Source organism: Hippocampus zosterae, chromosome 14 (assembly GCF_025434085.1).
Source record: "Hippocampus zosterae strain Florida chromosome 14, ASM2543408v3, whole genome shotgun sequence".
NCBI lineage: Eukaryota > Metazoa > Chordata > Actinopteri > Syngnathiformes > Syngnathidae > Hippocampus > Hippocampus zosterae.
This window is the reverse complement of record NC_067464.1, coordinates 16,920,462-16,939,936: the sequence shown is the minus strand read 5'-3', so window position 1 is coordinate 16,939,936 and position 19,475 is coordinate 16,920,462. Positions and strand designations below refer to the sequence as shown.

Genomic DNA, 19,475 nt, shown 5'->3' with positions numbered 1-19,475 from the left:
AAAACATTAGAGCACCTTGAAAAAAAAGAGAAAACATCATGCTATATTTGGTCAGCTTGCTTTAATATGCTCATATAAGTTCACACATGTGTTCGGCAATTAAAACGCTGAACTCTGTATGGAATAATGAACAGCCTTTCTGTTTTCTCCCATCTGCTCATTTGGTGTTTAATGTGCTTGTAACGTATGGTCAACAATGTGATGCTTAGTACTACCGGGACAAACTGGCACAATCGTTTTTTTGTCTTTCTTTTTGCATGACTTGATGGGTAAATGTGCTTCATACAGTCTTGTTTTGACGTCTTTTCAACAAGCTTGCTCGTAGGGGTCTCTCTCTCTCTCTCTCTCTCTGCTTTAATACCGCTCACGCTCCTCCTGTTTAACCCACTTTCTCATCTATACCGTAGAAAACCTAAATCCTCCCCGAAGGCGGGGGCTAGCCAGCCAAGGGGCATTCAATGTGTGGAGAACAATAGCATTATTATAATGTTTTGCAAAACAATGAAGACAGACATGAACGTGGTGTGAGGAGATTGAAGCATATGATACTTCAGCAGAAAAAGACACCAAATACCCTTCATTGTAAAGCTTGAAGTAAATCCAGCAGTGACATTATGTTTTCCTGTCAGTTAGGTCCTGATCAGTTTCATCGCGAGACGCCTTTTAAGGTTGCATATCCCCCAGTATTAATGAGCTGTGCTCCAGTGTGAGGCGCGGACCGGACACTGGACTTGGGGGTACACCCGGAGTGGGAAGGGAAAAAAAATTGCAGCGCAGTTACTCATACGCAGCAGCCGGCAACAGTGTTTCCCTCCATTCAATTCGATTTGCAACCTGTGCATGACGGATGTTGCCGCCTTCCCTCCTTCCCCTCCATCGCATGTTGTGTGCCAAGTGGCGCTGGCAGGTGAGCCCCACCTCCAACAGATGGCTGATAGTGGTCTACTGCAATGACACACACTGAAAAAAAAGTCATTGCAATGGCACATGAGACAGAGAGAGAGAGAGAGGTGTGTTTGTTTGTGTGTATACACTTGGTGTTGATTGGGAAAAAAAATCCACTTTTATATCTTTATTTTTGAAACCTGAAATGTCAAAAAAGTTCATGGGGGTGGGGGGGGGTAATACTTTCGCCAGGTACTGTAAATTTAATCAGTACTCCAATCTAGGGTATCAAGACATTTTCCCCCATTTCTTTTGACACCCTTGTTGAAACCATAAGTGTAGAACTGAACTCTTCTGACTCATGTCCCCGAAGGCTCGGTCAAGCAATGTTGCCAACCTTTCATGCTCCCGCTTACACACGCACACACACAGTTCATATGCAAATGAGACTGGCACACGGTGACATTGAAGGCCCTAAATCCCCATTCCGAACAAAGGGACTTATTTTTATTGATCCTTGTCTTAAACAGGCGTGAACGACATAAATCTAAAGCCTCTTTGGCGTGCGTTTTTGTCTCCGTAGTGACCCCAGTCCAAACAACCAGAGGCTGAACAAGAATGTGAACAATGATGTGTCGCTTCGCCTTCACAATTTGACCCTTCTCATGAGACACATCAGGACCTACTACCAGGTATGCATACTCACATAGGACCCTTGACGCAATCTTCATGATCCAACAAACCAGGAAGCCATTGTGTTTGTGTTCAGAAAAATCATCCCAGTGTTTGTTTGTGAATTTCATTTGTTTGTATGTCATCTGAAGTGTCTCCTCAGCTTTGATTGAAAAATACCTTCTGAACCTGCCCCTGCTGGGGGACCCATTCTTGTATAACAATACCTACATGTACACTTTTTCCTCAGTGCTATTTTGTGTTCTGTCCAATCACTTTATTATTTATTGCTTGTACAACGTGGGTCATTCAAGTTTTTGTGCCAGTGATGGTGTTTCTACGTTTGTGGAAAGGCCTGATGCCACAGTTACAACATAGCTTTTCAAGATACGCCATGTCAAAACCCAAATTTGAAGTACTTTTAAGAAAGGCGTAACCCACTGTGTACTACACCTGAGTCCAGAAGGATTTAAAACCCTTGCAAACCGGCGTTCCAGAAAGAGACCAGTGTTTTCGAAAAGCACACTACATATGTATTGTCTTGAATTAAAAAAAAGTTTAGTTCCATGATGCGCAAGCGATGTAACGGAAACCAGCTTTTTCACAAAACCTCCATAGTTGGATCAAGCGAGGCCAGCACAGTGTCCACCACTTTGCCACAAATGTTTGCACTTTTTGTGTCAAAGTCGAGCATGATTTAGAACAAAGTAGCCAGTCACGTTCAGCCGCACTGCACTTTTGGGACATATAAACTCCTCCTGCAGCTTCTGTATCTATCTCCTCAAAGGACACTGAATGACTACAATTGTCTCAACTTGAGGCTCGGCAAGACCACACAACTACATATCATACTGTTATATTTCTGTTTTTGATCTCAAAGTTGTTTTTAAGTCTTTTAACAGGTGGTCAAATAAAAGTTATGATTATCCATCCATACTTCCTAATTTGCCAAAATGAAAATGTAAATCAACCTTTTTAAGGAGATTTCTGAAAAACAAAAGAATAGCCGGGGCAGGGCTCTAAACCACACCAGCGTGTGAACTGCATTTTAGTGTTTACTTGGAAACATAGACTTGAGATGCAATGTCTCGTGTTTGAACGGTGCTGTGATGACATTGTTCTTTTACTTCCACCAGAGCCAGGTTGGTCTCAAATTTGAGCTCAAGTATTGTTCTGTGCACTTTTATACAAAGACTATCCACTAACTGTCCCACCTCTAAGCTCCACCCCACCTGCCCACCAAACAAACACACAGCCCTTGGCTAGAGTGACACAATCTCAAAGTTCACTTAGATTGCTTACTGTACAAGGTGGAGTCACTGTGTCAGCAACAAGTTAAAATGTACCGACTCGTGCTCTATATAGATAGAAATAAAAGTGCACCGCTTTTTATCAAACGTGCCGTTATGCATTGGATCTGTCAGAATTCAGTGAATAGGGTTTGACAGGACTGTCATAGTTGAGAACCTCGCGATTCGATTTAGATTATTTTAGGCTGTAATTCAGTTCTGTATTGATTTTTCAGGTTTGCGATTTGACAGATTTTGATTCGATATCCATGTTAATGCTACGAAAGGTAGGGATGGGCAATTACCTACAACAGGGGTAGGGAACTCCAGTTCCCCAACAGCCATATCTTGCCTGTTTTACAAGCTTTCCCTCCTCCAACACACCTGATTCAATTGATCTTGATCATTTCAGGCTTCGACAGAGCTTGCTGATGAGCTGATCGTTTGAATCATTGAATCGTTTGTTGAAATAGAGAGATCCGAAACGAGAAGGATACAGCTCTCAAGGAACGGGAGTTCCCTCCCCCTGACCGAAAGTATACAAAGTATCGTGTCAGATACTTTTTTTTCATGCTACAAAATAAATGCAAAGGCTGCCGATTGAAGGCATAAAAATCCGCTGTCGAATCAGTCCTCCTCGCAAATTAATGGCGCCACAGTTACAAGTAATTAAAAGAGAAGTCAAGTCAAAAATTATATTTACAATCATTTTCCCTACGCCCTCACTAGTCTAAACACGGCGTTGTGATTATTATTTTGTTTGTGGAATATGAACCCACCGGTTTGTATCCATCTCAGGGGCAGCCATTTTCGATTGAAAATGACATCACAGTGCCTAAGAGCGTAGGTAATGATCAATCACGGCTCAAATCCAGAAAGCAGTTAAACTGTGATTTGTTAAAAATTAAAACGTGCACAATATCCATCCAACCATTCATCCATTATCTGAACCGCTTTATCCTCACGAGGGTCGCGGGCGTGCCGGAGCCTATCCCAGTCGTCTTCGGGCAGTAGGCGGGAGACGACACCCTCAACCGGTTCCCAGCCTATCACAGGGCACACACATCGACAAACAACCATCTGCGCTCACACTAACACTTAGAGACAATTTTGAGTGTTCAATCAGCCTGTCATGCATGTTTTTGGAATGTGGGAGGAAAACGGAGTACACTGAGAAAACCCACACAGGCACGGGAAGAACATGCAAATTCCACACGGGAAGGGTTAGGGTCATATTTTCGTGTGGGTAATGCGTAGGATGTTTCGAGTGTCTGCACCAACTTCTTAAATGGCTACTTTGCCACGACACGTATTGTTGAAGCTCTTTCTATGCGTGAACAGTGCTTGGATGTAGTTGGCAAGCAAATGTACTGGGCAATCCAAAAGGACCCAAAACGTCAGAAATAGAAGGTGCTAGCTTCAGGCTGCAGCAGCTGGCTTTTGGTGCCATGTTGTTGTTATTTTTGTTTTGTTGTGCAGCGCTCCCATCCATACAACGCACATGCGTCCCTGAGGTTGATTGATTCAGAGGACTTGCTGAATTGATACTGACTTGCAAAGGGAAATATTGCAAAACATCGATGAATCGATATTTTTCCCACCGTCGTCATTGGACCACAGATTATAGTCTGTACGTCCTTCTGTCTGTTCTATCTGTACAGTCTGCACACACACTTTTAAATTGGGTCATTCTGGACAGTCTGGGCTTAGGTGGGTGTGTGATCTCTGTAGTCAAATGCTCAGCTTTGACAATACAGTGCACTCCGCTTAATAGAACACCATTGGGCCGAAGCGCTTCTGTTCTACTAAGCGGAGTTTCTATTAACCGGAGACACTTTATTAGGTATACCTTCAGACACGTCGACGACCAAGTTATGCACGCAGAAAAACCCCTGCTGACGAGTTAGAAGAGATATTTCGACTGTGGACGTCCATATCTTTAATCAAACAACAAAACAACAACTTTAATCAACTTCAGTCAAACATCTCAAATCACGAGAAAAATTTCATTACTTTTGTCTGGAAACAGGAGTCCGTAATTTTGCGGTTGACTTCCCTCTCAATGCGCTGGATAAGAGGGAAGTCCTGGAAACCGCGGGCGTACCTTCTGAGAATCCGGCAATGCATCGTATCATCTGAGTATGTCCTTCTTATCCGAAGGTGATAGCCCTCGTCTCTTGAATGAAGTTGAAGCCATTGTGACGTGCGTGTGTCTATGTGTGAAGTGACGCGTGCTACCTGTTACTGTATACGGCTAGAACTACCGCGTTTTCTCGCGATGGTGGTACAGTATCGCGATAGCTACACTTTGAAAACCACTAGTTTACAATGTTCATTGCTTACGGCCTGTTCTATTAAGCGGAGATCTGTTCTACTAAGCGGAGTATCTTTATAGGAAATTGCATTAGGCAAATCCGTTCCAGAGCCTTTTGCTCTATTAAGCGGATTACTCTATTAACCGGTGTTCTATTAAGCGGAGTGCACTGTACGTGCGCTTACATACAGTACCCGACCATATGCACACGTTTCTGAAACACTGTATGCTTCTCTCAATTTTTACATGGGTCGACAGTGCAGAAAGTCAGTTCGAACCAGTGCCTGGAGAGTGGCTGTTATGCCATCCCGGTTAGGAAGAAGCCAACACCCGTTGCAGTGTTAAGCTCTGTGTATGTGAATGCAAGCGAGTTTGAATGAAAGCGAGTGTCTCCCACCTCTCCCTGTTCTCTTTTGTGTCAAGCCCTGTAACAAGATATCACCAACTCTCAAGACTCGTTTTCACAGTGCTTCAAGTGACCATCTGACTAACACACTGGTCATATTCACACTCATTCCAAAACAAATCTAACATTGCCATGTCCAAGTGTTTGGTGTTGGTGTTGGCAGCACTCCCAGCATTGAAGTGCTGCCAATTCAATGCGTTATTATGGGCATTAATTTCAATCAGTTTTAACGGGATTACATTTTTTCTCGTGAGATTAATGCAGCATCACCCACATCACACAGGATGTTACGTTTGCACCACACATAACCACGCGCATGTCTGTTTGGTCGGCCACGGTTTGAGCGAATGGCAACGCTAGACACCGAAAATGGATACTCAAGAGCTTATGACTGGAAAGTTTGCTTTTAAAAAGTTACCAGATGGTTCCACTGACAAAACCAAAGAAAGTTATGTGTGTGTTTTGCAGTCATGAACTGTGTGAAAAGTGAAAAATATTAATGTAAAATTGAAATTGTTGCCTGTATTTTGCACAAAGAAAATTGATGCACTATTCCATGTTGATGAGAGCATTAAAATGGGGTTGGGGGGGGGGGGGGTAAAAATGTGCGATTAATTGTGATTAATTATGAGTTAGCCACAACATTTATATACATTTAATCACGATCAAGTATTTTAATCGTTTGTCAACACTACTTCCAACCTTTTAATGTCACCTGGAATATTGTAGAATTGCATCTTCGCAGTTGAGTATACCGGTGGGGTCATAGTATCGAGGAGCTGGTGCAACTTTGATTCTCACTATTCACCAGTGCTGCTCCCCAGCCCTAATAAATTTAAGGGTTGCATCATGCTTGTACCTTCACCCTCCTCGGTTACTCTGGAAACTGCAACAAAGGGCTGTGTCTATGGGATGTTTTGAACTCCAGATCCTCTGGCCTACTTTACATAGTGCTGTGAAAAAAGTATTTTCCACCTCCCTTGATTTATCTTGTATCTTTCACGTCATCAATGTCAATTTTGTATCTCACAAAGTTCACCCAAGTAACTATAGAATGCTCTTTTGAAAGCATGATTGTATTTAAGGGGGAAAAAGTCAACCTACTGTATTTTGGCCTGTGTGAAAAATAATAGCTGGTAAAAGGTTAGCAACGATGGCAGCATGAACTGAAGTCACTCACGCATTTGCCATGGAAGAATTTTGACTCTCTTCTTCATAGAATTGTTTAACTTTGCCCTTAGAAGGTTTATGAGAATGCACTGCCCATTTAAGGTCGTACTACAGTATCTCAATTGGATTGAAGTCCGCATTTTGACTTGGCCACCCGAAAACCTGAATTTTTGGAGGGGAGCTATTCAGAGGTGTAATCACCCGAAACATTTTCTGGTCAAAAGCAGAACTCATTGTTTAATTAATCTGTTTTTTTTTCTTTTACATAAGGTGTTAAAAACAAATAAAAATAATGATCCCAAATTCTTCTGAATCATAACATTGTTTCTTGCTAAATGAGACAACCCTTTATTTTATCGTATACTTGTCAACAGTGGTTTTTGCCTTGAAACTCTCCCATGGAGGCCATTTTTGTCCAGAGTATTTCTTAAATCTACATCCCATTTAGCAGAGAAGATTTGCAAGTGTTTGCGAATGTAAATTTTTCATTCAAGCTCACAGTGGGATCCAGGCTTTAAAGTTGAGTTATGGACACTGACCTGAACTGAAGCTAATCAGCGAGGCCTGCAATTCTTTGAATATTTTTATGTTTTCACAGACTGAGCAGCCATCGCTGTCAATGTGGTCAACGGTAATACTTGCCAATGGTTTTTGCACCCCCAAGCACCAACGCATATTTGGAGAAATTTTAAAACTTTTCAGTTCGTTTCAAACTTTTATTTAAAAACATTTGATTACAATACTGCAATTATATAATTGGATTTAGGCTCTGAAAAAAGTCTTTCAATGTAAATCAGCTCAAACAAATGACCCCTTGCCCCCCTGTTAAATTGAGCTTCCGCTCTCCTTTTGATGGCTCCTCCTACAGTGTCTTTGTTTGGATGACATTTTTACACATCTTTCTCGTATTGTGTTTAACTTGACTGCAAATACTGTAAATCCAATTTTGCTCACGATGAGCAAGATGAACTGCAGATAGTTGCATTTATAATTTATATGACTTTTTCAATTAATACAACTCATGTTGTTTCAAAACAAACAGCTTGTATGTTCCCCACATAAGTAAATGATGGGGAATGTTGTCCAAAGTATTTGCGGTTTTGTTAACTTTGCATCCTCTGGTACTTGCTACCCTTCTATTGATCTCAGATTAGATGTATAAATCCGGAGTGTTAGTGGTGCATGGATTAGGATTCTGTGAGTGTGCGTTTGCATGTGCGTGTGTGTGTGTGTGCGTGTGTTTAAATAGGTCATTGTTACATCATATATTGACCTCCTGTCAATTTGAAGTGTTGGATGTCTAATGTGATTTTTGCTACACGACATCATCAATGCATGCGAGCCAGAATTGCAGAATACGAACTCCTTCTAGAATGATCACATTTCTCTAAATTGCGTTGTTTTTGCCTCATTTGTGTAAAACTGGAAAATACAAATGCATCAGAATGATGAATCGATACTTTGTTTCATTGAACAATCCAGTAAATGATTTGGATTGCATTCAGATGTTGTGCGTTTGTAACTATGTACAGTATACTTGAGATCTCCATCCATCCATCCATAATCTGAACGAACGGCTTTATCCTCACAAGGGTCACGGGCGTGCTGGAGCCTATCCCAGCCGTCTTTGGCCAGTAGGCGGGGTACACCCTGAAATGGTTGCCAGCCTATCGCAGGGCACACTTGAGGGCTGTTCACACGGCAAGATTTGGTCCGGTGCTGCGCCGGGGCTGCCCCAGTAGAGCGTTCACACGTGCAAATTAGCTCCGGCGTAGCCCCGGAAAAGAGCTTATACCGGACCAAATTTGACCCACCTAATGGAGGTGGGTCAAATATTTGCTCCGGAGCAAATGCTCGTTTGCGAAGCAGCACCGGTGTTAATTTGCACGTGTGAACGCAACTGGGTTAAATTTGCCCCAGAGCAAATGCTTGTGAAGAGTACGTATGGCGAGAATGCGTTGCATTCGTGCTCTGTCGGACTTCCGTAATGTGTTTGTTTCAGAACGACACAAGACTTGGCTAGTAACATCTTTCCTTTTGTAGGAGACTGGACTGTCTCGGAGTTGTTTGTTCCTTTATTGTTTGTTCACAACCCCCCCAGCCCCCATAGAATTTATTTTGTGATTTCCTCTCTTGATTTTCTGTTTGGCGCATTAGTGTTTGCTTTTCTGAGTGTCATTGAAGTCATCGTTCATTTATGTTTTCTTGGGCGGTCACTCTCGAGCAGAAGGCACGGAGACCGAGAAGGAAAAGAACGTGCCGGTGCAGTAGTCGCTTGAGTAGTGTATATACAGTACGTTTTAAAAAGAACCAACACGCTCCGCTGCAGAAACTGCCGTGTGAACGCAAGTGTAGGGGCTGCCCCGCTCATCGGCTTTGTACGTGTGAACGCTCCACACAATTTGCTGCGGTGCAAAATATATCGCAACAAAATATATCGGTGCAGCGCCGGAGCAAATGTGTGCCGTGTGAACGGCCCTTTAGACGAACAACCATTCACGCTCACACTCACACCGAGGGACAATTTAGACTCTAAATTTTAGAGTCTCCCATTAACCTGCCAGGCATGTTCTTGGAATATGGGAGTACTCAGAGAAAACCCGCGCAGCCACTGGGAGAACATGCAAACTCCACACAGGAAGGCCTGAGCCAGAATCGAACCATGCACCTCTGCACTCTGGGGACATGCTAATAATCGACCACCGTGCTGCCCACTTAATATCTCAAGTAAACATTACGATTGCTCTCCAAATTAGATGATTAGTTTTTCCATTTTTCAGTGGTCCCCCGATTGACCTTTTGGCATTTTTTTTCCAAGTGCAATCTTGCATGCTGTTTTTTACAGCCTAAAACCTACATTGTGTCCTCATTGACTTCCTGTAATTCGACATTCTGGATTTTACAGTGAGCATGTGAATCATCATAAATATTGCTGTGCTGATAATATTCAAATCAGATAAAACAGTGCTCAGTAGACTAAGTTTTAAGCTTTTTATCATCCCTAGATTTTCTAAACGGGCCAATTTGACCCACAACACAGGGTTAAAACAAGGTTTGACTTTTGTTGCGGTATAAATAAGCTGAACAATAGTAATAATAATGATAATGATGATGATACTGTATACATATTTTTTTCTTGCAAAGGTTTGAACTTTGAGTGTGCTTAAACAAGAGGGAAATGTGAGAAAATGTTAATGATGTGATTTACAACCTTAAAACAGTACAGTACCTAATTGAAAAAAAAATTGCTTGCTTCACAGATTTCCCCTTTGACGGGTTATTTTTGGAACGTAACACCCGGGATAAACGAGGGACCACTGTATAGCTTTCCAGAATTTAATAAAATTCAAAGGATATTTAGAAGTTGTGTTTCTGTTGATAACAATCCACCTTGATCATACTTTTCAATGAATTGCTCCTGGCGGTGTTAGGTTTCATTTCCACTTTTTTTTGAATGATAATCCATTAAATGGTCACCGGACTTATTTTGCGGTTAATATCATAAATGTCAGGTGGTGACTGTTACAGTCCATGTTAATTGAGGCTGTGCTTGTTTGAAGTCAACATCTTTGTGTTTAAATTCTTTCTCATCTTCCAAGACCAGCTGGTAAGCAGCTCACATATTTTATTTAAACCGAGAACGAGGGATTTGACGATCCAATTACCCCCTAGTCTTTGGGACAGTGAAATTGGACCTGCAAGTATTGTACTACTTCTGAGCGTTCACTGCACTTTGTCTCCGTTGGAGCAGTCGTGTAAGTTGATGCTGATCAGATAACTCTTTTTTTTTTTTTAAACATCAAAATAACTCTTATCATCCAATAATTGTTTCTTTTTGCTACCAGACCTGCACTGTTGCACCTCTGAAATTTTCAATGAAGAAAGTTTGTGTGTGCGTGTGCGTGCTCTATTCCAAGATAACCTTTCCCTGATGACAGCGACTTCCCTTGTCCCAAAACACACAACATTGTCAGCATTCTGTTCCGATCCCAACATTTTTGTTCACAAAACCGCTTACAGACGGTTGTTAAAAAAATATGTATATATTTTCCTCGCTTCAGTAAATGCATTTTCAGGCCGAGCTGAGCATGTTTTCTAAATTTGAATGTTTCTTCATAGGAATGAGTTGTATGATCAAATTAATGTTCATTTAGGCTTCAGGATATCAACCTGAACCAAATACATGTTGAAAGGTGTGCATAAGTCCTTTTGTTTAGGTGTGACACTCAATTTCAATTTCAGTTTTTATTGCTTTAACAAACCTCCTCCGTTACAGGATACCCTTCAGCAGTTAATAGTGATGCCTCTTCCAAACATTCTCTCCATTGCCAGGGATCCCTTATCAGGTAGCGCGCACTCACGCTCACTCTCATCACTTATACAGGCTATGTTTACATTCAGTCAATAGCAGTTTCATAACCGGAATATTGCTAATAGTGTGGTTGCCCAAGGCAATGACAAAAGACCCCCGGGATTCCAATTTATTCCAATTTATCCAGCAGTAAATCTTTCTGCTCGCCCATGCAAATGGGTTATTGCAAATGAAACCACAATTTTGACCTTAAACAAAACATTGACTGCATATAAACATAGTCACACTCATCATTCGCCCAGTTGTGTTTGACATTGAATTTACAAATGTTGATATTTCATTGAAGTGTTCCACCAAGCGGTACAGTTGAAATGAGAGGATAAGCAAGCGGTTCAAAAACGGATGTACGGATGGATTCAGTTCAGAATGCACTTTAACTGTGTTTCTTGTGTAAAACATCATGAAGGTATGTGTGTGTGAGAGAGAGAGAGAGAGAGAGAGTAAGAGAGAGGGAGGGGGCGGCATGGTGGACAACTGTTTTGGACGTCGGCCTCACAGTGCAGAGGTGCAGGGTTCAATTCCAGCTCCACCCTTCCTGTGTGGAGTTTTCACACAGGAAGCCGAGTGGAGTTAAAAGTCCAGTGGAAAAAAAACATTCAAACAGTGTTATGAGTGAGGAAAGACCTTTTGTTTTCACGCCCCACAAAAAGCTACTTTGCTCAAAACTGAACTGTGAAAAAGTAAAACGTTGTGTTGTCCACCCTTTAGAAAAGAGCATGGAGGAGCTGAAAAGAATTTTACTGTTGATACTTGGCTGTGCTGTCCAGGTAACTCGTACACACACACACACACACACACATGCCCAGACAACCAGTCTCTCCCAAGAAGAGTATTTGTGTCTGTTTAGTTTTTCATGTCTGAGCAAAGCTGATTGCTCATACTGCTAATACGATACACAGTGAGACTATCACTGTGGGATGAAATACTTTGCTACGCTGAAGACTCATGAAAATGTTGATCAAATAACACTTTCTTTTTTCTTACTTTTACTCTTAGCAGCATCCTAATACAGAAGTTACACCGCCGCCTTGACTCTGCGCCCACTTAAACGCTAAACTTCTCAATCTCCGCAGTTGTTTTGTTATTCCCTTTGTTACCATCCTTCCAAACTTCACTCCCTCTCCCTCTATTTTCTTCCCCGATAGTTTGTCTCCTTCCTACCTGGTCTATTCTGACTGTTTTCAGGAAAAAGGAAGGTTTCACTGAGGCAGGGAACAGGAAGACAGGAAGGGGTTTCTTGGGCCATGTACAAATGCTGACATGATGAAATGCTCTTAGCAGCAGCTAAATAAACAGCCACAAATTTTACATGTACAATATATTTCCCGTAGTTTCCATTTTCGATAGCGGAATATAAAAACAACTTGCAAAAATGTATATTTCTAACGATTGAAGTGTGTGTTCAATATTAGTGTGAGCGTAAGGAGGAGATGATCGAAAGGATCAAACTGCTGGACATTGAGACCCAAGCTGCCATCGTCGCTCACATCCAGGAGGTCAGTGAAGAACAGTATATACTGTATGTTCAACGATGAACATGATGACTATCCTGGACTTTAGGTTGTAGACCATTTCGTGCACTTGGTTATTTGATTGATGAATTGTATCCTATTATTTTGGTTTTCCTTATTGAGCTAATTCGGAATGGTGAAATATCAGAAAAAAGATCTCAGTTCAGTTCGGTGCAGTGTCACACTGCTGACTGCAACAGTCGTATAACAAGTGAAAAGTAAAAGTGTGTATCTGTATTTGCAGGTGACCCACAACCAGCAGAATGTACTTGACCTTTCATGGCTAGAGGAAGGAGCAGGGCTAGCACAGGAAGAGTTTGAACCATTGTCACGCAGCATGGCTACGTCTCTACAGCAACTGATAGCGCAGAGAGACAAGGCCAGTGAGGTAACGATAACAACCACAAAAAAAGAATTATGAATAAAACACATTGAACAATTTCTATAGCAGACATCTCATGAAATAATTGTCCTATGAACTTGACTTTGAAGCTGAAGCACATTCGATCAGGTGTGACGGTGGTCTTCTGATGCAAACCGAGACTCGAATCCACACGACCACCGTCCCCCGACTTAAGAGTCAAGTGCCCTAACTAGCAGGCCAAAAGCATGGGCTGCTAATGCACCGGTTAGCTCTATTTTTAAAGCTTTACGGCAGTTCTTCATTCATCTGGCATCCCCGTACCTCGGCACTGTCACCTTAAAGGTTTGATCACAATTGAGTGTCAGACATGCAGGAAATATTCCCAACGTATGAAAACACTTGTACATTTAATGAGAAATGAACATTTTGCTACATGACCGTATTTTCTGCATTATAAGGCACCTCTGATTTTAAAGCGCTCTTTGAATGAATGGCCTATTTTCAGACTGTTTTCATATACTGTATAGGGCGGATTGCATTATTAAGCGCATACAATAGTGGCTGCAGTTTCGCTATGCATCCATGAGATGGTGCTACGTTAAAGGGGATACAATACAATACAGCTTTATTTATGTAGAGCAAGATTTTTTTTCAATGAAAGAAGTGTGCCTTGGCTCAAAACAGTTTAAAAAAGACTGATATAAAGCCTTCACAACCGCTGCAGCTGTCACAATGAGAACTGATCACAAACATGGACATGAAACATAAATACAAATGGCATGAAAAAACAAATAATGAAAGTCAAAAAATGTGAAGACAATTGCCCTCGAGGGTTCACATCCACAAGGGGCTCGTTAAGTCAGTAGTTAACTATGCTTGTGGTATCATCGTCATTTCATAATGGCTGCGCAGATACTAACGAAGTCATTGTTTGTTGAAGTGTGGGTTGGCGAATGCACATGTCAATTGGTGTCGGGGAGAACCCTTTTAGGTTACAATTGGTTCCTGCTAATAATCACCACTAGATGGCATAGTAACACAAACAGGGAAACAACTCAACGGGGAATATAAAGAGACTGCAACACCAAATAGAAGGTGCATCGGATTATAGGTCTTACTGTCAGCTTTAGAGAAAATTGAATTCTTTTAGGTGCGCATCATAGTCCGCAAAATACGGAATGTATATTTTTATTTATATACAGTAGATGATATATTGAGAATTGATGTCACCCCTTTTAGGTCATTGTGGATCTTACCCAGGAGAGGGACTACTTATCCAGCCTGCATCCCCAGGAAAGATCAATAGGTAACCCAGGGCAAGTGAATACTTCAGGAGGTGTGATAGTGAATAACAAAGGATCAGCCTTGGCTGTGGCCAGCCTTACCAAAGAAGAGAAGCAGCATATATCTGTCGAGCTCGCGGACACGAAGGCCAAGCTTCGCAGATATAGACAAGAGTTGTGAGTCGACTGAGGCTTTTAAGCTCACCATGCAGTAGGCACAAGATAATTGTAAAATTCTGTGTGCAGGGAAGAGAAGACTGAGCAGTTGATGGATTCCAAACATGAAGTGGAGCATCTAGATCAGGAGCTTCAGAGACTTAAACAAGAGGTTAGCTTCACGTGCGTTAATCCCTGCACTGTGTGCTTCATCATCATCAAATACGGTAATTTGCGTGTGTATGATGTTGCCATCGTGTCAGTAATATGTCATGTTCATTGGGATAAGAGGGCCTCCTAGAACTCATAATTTTAGAGACAGTTAACAACCCAAATTGAATATACCGGTAACTGATTTCCAGTTTTGGTCTCACCAAAACTGTCTCCCAGGTGTATATTGTGCATAGAAACTATTTGACGGTGATACCTAGCCTTGCTCAGATTCGATAATATGACACCTGAGAATTACAACCTTTACGTCATCTGACTAGTTGGCTCAAACGACGCCAAAAAAAATGACGCCTCGCAAGATAATTGTCCACGGAAGCCACAGAGAAAGCATGTATGTATTCATGTTTCTGTGTGTGGTTCAGAATCAGTCACTGTCTTGTGAGGCTCGCTCTGTACGACTGTATCGGGATGAGGTTGACTCTTTGAGGGAGAAAGCGGCCCGGGTGGACCGACTCGATACCGAGTTGACTCGGTGTAAAGAGAAACTCAATGATGTTCACTTCTACAAGAACAGAGTGGAGGTAAACACATCTTCTATGGGACTCACATTTATGAATCAATTTTGACGATTCATTCTTTATTGTTATATCTATGTAGCGATGTAATTTCATATTTTGTATCACCGAAAAACTATGGATTCTTCATCTCAAGACCCAAAACTCATATGTAGCAAGAGGGACTCACACCCGAGCTATACTTAATATGTGTGGATTTTAGGAGCTTCGTGAAGACAACCTGACGCTTATGGAGACTAAAGTTTTGCTGGAGGAGCAACTATCAGTCTCCAGGGGGCGCTGTGAGAAAGTTCACGCGATGGAGAAGGACAACCTGCTACTACGAGCTAAAATACGTGACTTGGAAATGGTATGGTGTCATTATATCACATACAACTTGCTTGTCTTAATACACCGTCAAGGACAAATAAAAGTGGAATGTTACAATTGTTCATCGTACACAGTTGCTCACTGTGTAGCACAGTTATCCATTTGGAGACAAAAACATATTTAATTTGGTAACAAGCAACCAAATGCGGCGGTACGGTGCACAACTGGTTATCACGTCTGCCTCACAGTGCAGAGGGTTCAGGGTTTGATTCCAGTTCCCGGCCTTCCTGTGTGGCGTTCTCCCTGTGCCTGCCTGGGTTTGCTCCATGTAAAAACATGCACCCGAGGTTAATTGAACACACTAAAATGTCCCCTGGTGTGATTGTGAGCACGAATGGTTGTTTGTATATGTGTGCCCTTCGATTCGCTGGCAAGCATTTCAGGGTGTCCCCCGCCAACTGCCCAAAGACACCTGGGATAGGCTCCATCCATCCAACCAGAAAATGGAAGGATGGATGGATAGAAGGCAAAAACTAAATGGGTAAGATGGCAAAATGTTTTATAAAGTGATATTTATATGCATGCGCAGTCCACTGACCTGCAAAGAAATGCTGATGAATTGCATAATCTGCTGAGAATTTCTGAGCCACGCTCAGCTCATGCTCTTTTGGGAATATATAAGTGGTCATGCAAGTTGGTATTCTCATATGTTGTATTTGCTCTAGGACACAAATGTTTGTCTGTGGTCTTTGCAGGAGAGGGACAATGAGCGCCGTCGGCTCGAGGAGCTGGTGGAGGAGAACATGCTTCTGGAGATTGGACAGAAACAGAGTATGAACGAATCGGCTCATCTGGGATGGGAACTGGAACAGCTAACCAAAAACCAAGACAATTCTATCTCGGAAAGTAAGCTAGCGGTACCTACACATTTTCCATTACTGTTTTCCACCGAACCTGACTTCTCAATTTTTGGTGTGCTGTAGCCCGGAAATCGTTTGTCCATGAGCTCAACGAGTGTGTCTCCAGTCGAGTTTTGAAACTGGAGAAAGAGAACAGCGAGCTGCAAACCTCGATTGAAAGACTAAAAGAGGAGAATCACCAGCTGCAACAGAAGCAACTCCATACCCAAGAGCTGGACAGGGATAACCAGGGTCTCAGTACCAAGGTAGAATCAAAAAAACCTTTTTAAAATGTAAGCCATTTAAGCCATTCGTAGAAAGAAATCCAGTCAAGCCTGGACAGTGGAACCCTGTGGAGCCCTCAAGTTTGCGTGTGCAAAAACAGGCTTGTGGATGTAAAACCTTGTTAAAAAGTAGCCTACCTTATATGAAATGAGAACCACTAAAGAGTCCTGCAGAATAGGGGATTGAAAGGGAGCAAAGCAGATCATCTGAAGCCCTTGTCTTCTCTTCCTCTGTTTTAATTTTGATTCTGGATTTTGTTCGTCTTTGTCTGTAAGGTTTTTTTTTTTTTTTAATTTAGCTTTTACATGACTATATTGGTGTCTCTCTCAGTTGGAGCGTCTCCAAGGCTTGCTGGACCAGGAGAAACTGACCAATCAAGACATGGAGTCACTTGCGGAGGAATTGTTGAAGGAGAAGCAAAATCTGGAAAGAGAAATGCACGCTCTAAGAGCAGACAAAGACCGACAGGTAAATTCTAGCAACACGGTCAGAAGCTCAGTTGTACACCAGAGAAGTTCAGTCCGTCATGATGTGATGAAGAGCAAAGACAGATCAAGCTTCAGTAAACGCAAAGTACAACAGAAAGAGTCAACAACAGAAAGAGATCGTGTGCCTTGCTTAAGACCTTCCTGCTCTATTTCTCCCGTGTAACAAGATTTCAGAATTGGAGAGTGAGAAGCAGCATCTTTTTGATGCTATGGTGTCGCTTCGTGAGCGGGCGCAGTCTCACAGTGAAACAAGGGTCCGCGAGGTGGAAGCAGAGAATCGCCACCTACACCAAGGCATTACTGATACCAGTGCCCGGTTAGCAAGTCTGGAAACTCAACTCATGCTTTCCAAAGAAGAGGCAGAGAGGCTGAGGGAGAGGGCAGAAAGATGCAGTGAAGTCGAGAGGGAGATGGCCAAGACGGAGAGAAACAGGGATGCTCTTAACAGAGAGGTAAGCCATTCCCTTTATCGATGATACGATTCCTGAAGGGGGGCGAAAACAAAGTGATCGACTTGGACGTTTGGGTCTCCAGGTGACATCTCTGCGTGCTTGCAGCGAGAGGTCAGAGTTTCTTGAGAAGCAGGTGTCCTCCCTGGAGCAGGACGTGCACAGACTGAAACGGGAAGCCGAGGAGGCTCAACGAGGGCTTCAGCAACTGAAGAGACAGGAAGCAGCAAATAGCCTCCTGACAAAGGAAAACCTGGACCTCCGCCGCTCCGTGGAAAATCTGCGCTCCTCAGCGTCTCTTCTCACAAAACAACAGGAGGACTACAAGGAGGTGCAGAAAGAGTTGCAAGAACTGCAGAGGAGATTGGAGGAGGTCAGAGTGGAGCTACACGGCGAGAGGAAGAGAGCAGAGAGGCTGGAAGTCAGTGTTGCCACACTAAATCAAGAGAAGCATCGCTTAGAGGGTGAGATGGACAAGTTGAAAGAGGAGCGGGAACAAATGGAGAGGGAGGAGCAGGAAGCATTGCGTAGGCAGGAAGAGCTGAGAAAGGAAATAGAAGATCTGAGTCGGGAGCAGAGGAGGAGAGAGGAAGGGGACAGGGAGAGACGGAAGATGCTGGTGGACCTGGAACAGTCTGAGAAGGGAAGGAAGCACCTGGAAAAAGAGAGTTGGAGGAACAGAATGCTCCTGGAAGGTAAGGAGGCGGAGCTGGAGGAGAAGGCTCGTCAGTTGGCTCTGGCGGAGAAGAACGGCGTAGATTTGAGAAAAGAAGTGAATTTGCTGAAGGAGGTGGCACTCAAGGCCAAAGAGTTGGAGAGGGAGAACAAGGAGCTGCACAAACAGGCCACCATTGACAAGAGAACGTTGGTTACACTTCGAGAGGTAAGAGTGACATTGTTGTTTTTTTTGGGGGGGGGTAGATATCGAGGACTTTGTGTGGTGTGAGCTACTCATATTACATACTGCACAGTAGAATGGCACATGCGGGTGCACATAGGTTTGTCATTAACTATAATAAGCGTAACAAAGAGCATTGCGCGTAGGAGTTGGTGTCCGAGAAATTGAGAGTCCAGCAGCACAGCGTCGAGTTGGAAAGACTCAATGAAGAACTGGAGAAGGTGGGACTCAACCGAGAAAGACTACTGCAGCAGGAGCACATGCTGGAAGACAGGTAGCTTGAAATCGCACCAAATACTTTACAAATGCTCACTTTGTTGGAGTACCGAGAAGCCTTACTGTAAAACGTTGACGTTGACTCGTGCTTGTGTGCGTCAGCAAGTACAAGCTGCTTGAATCCCGACTGGAGGAAACAGTCCAACAGGCAATGAAGATTAAAGAGGGCAAAATCTCCAATCTGGAGAAGAAACTCGAAGAGAGCAACACACGCAACGCCACACTACAGAATGAGCTAGCTACTGTGAGTGAAAATAAAAACACAGCCGAGCATTCGCTTCATGCCAGTAGTTTCGAATTATTGGGCAAGTGAATCGTATTTCAGCTGTTGTTTTGTCAAATATGTTTAGAAACTTAATGTGAAGGTGGTGAAGTACACACCAGGAAAGATTGCACTTAGTAGTTAACTTCCAGTTATTAGGACCTGTTCTGACTTCCGGTATTTAAACACCCAAGAAAAGGAGTACCTTGTCTTTCCTAAACTGTAACACATGGAGATCATGCGGTGTCCAGAGACCCCCCCCCCCCCCCTATTATTTATTTAACCATTTCTTGGTGAAGTTGTAGCTTAAATTTTTAAGAAAGTCTTCTCCAATTCAGTACTTTGCACAGGAAGTAAATTTCCATGGTGTAATGTATTGCCAATAGGCAGCAAAGAAGCAACAGCAATTGCATGTAGATGTCAGGCTCGCTAATGCCCCTG

At 42.7% G+C, this 19,475-nt stretch overlaps 1 protein-coding gene across 2 annotated transcripts in view; it reads left to right on the top strand.

The window, feature by feature from the left end:
• The window catches only part of ccdc88c (coiled-coil domain containing 88C), a 51,489-nt gene that overhangs the window by 3,616 nt on the left and 28,398 nt on the right, over positions 1 to 19,475 (top strand). For both annotated transcript variants that reach the window (XR_007966490.1, XM_052085645.1), the window contains exons 3-18: positions 1,469 to 1,577; positions 11,013 to 11,082; positions 11,817 to 11,875; positions 12,521 to 12,604; positions 12,864 to 13,007; positions 14,223 to 14,443; positions 14,513 to 14,594; positions 15,016 to 15,174; positions 15,371 to 15,517; positions 16,233 to 16,383; positions 16,461 to 16,642; positions 16,992 to 17,129; positions 17,317 to 17,601; positions 17,684 to 18,481; positions 18,643 to 18,770; positions 18,875 to 19,016. Coding sequence is in view for 1 of the 2 variants with exons in the window: in XM_052085645.1 (XP_051941605.1) it covers positions 1,469 to 1,577; positions 11,013 to 11,082; positions 11,817 to 11,875; positions 12,521 to 12,604; positions 12,864 to 13,007; positions 14,223 to 14,443; positions 14,513 to 14,594; positions 15,016 to 15,174; positions 15,371 to 15,517; positions 16,233 to 16,383; positions 16,461 to 16,642; positions 16,992 to 17,129; positions 17,317 to 17,601; positions 17,684 to 18,481; positions 18,643 to 18,770; positions 18,875 to 19,016 (2,899 nt within the window). In the remaining variant the exon portion in view is untranslated. The remainder of the gene's footprint in view (positions 1 to 1,468; positions 1,578 to 11,012; positions 11,083 to 11,816; positions 11,876 to 12,520; positions 12,605 to 12,863; positions 13,008 to 14,222; positions 14,444 to 14,512; positions 14,595 to 15,015; positions 15,175 to 15,370; positions 15,518 to 16,232; positions 16,384 to 16,460; positions 16,643 to 16,991; positions 17,130 to 17,316; positions 17,602 to 17,683; positions 18,482 to 18,642; positions 18,771 to 18,874; positions 19,017 to 19,475) is intronic.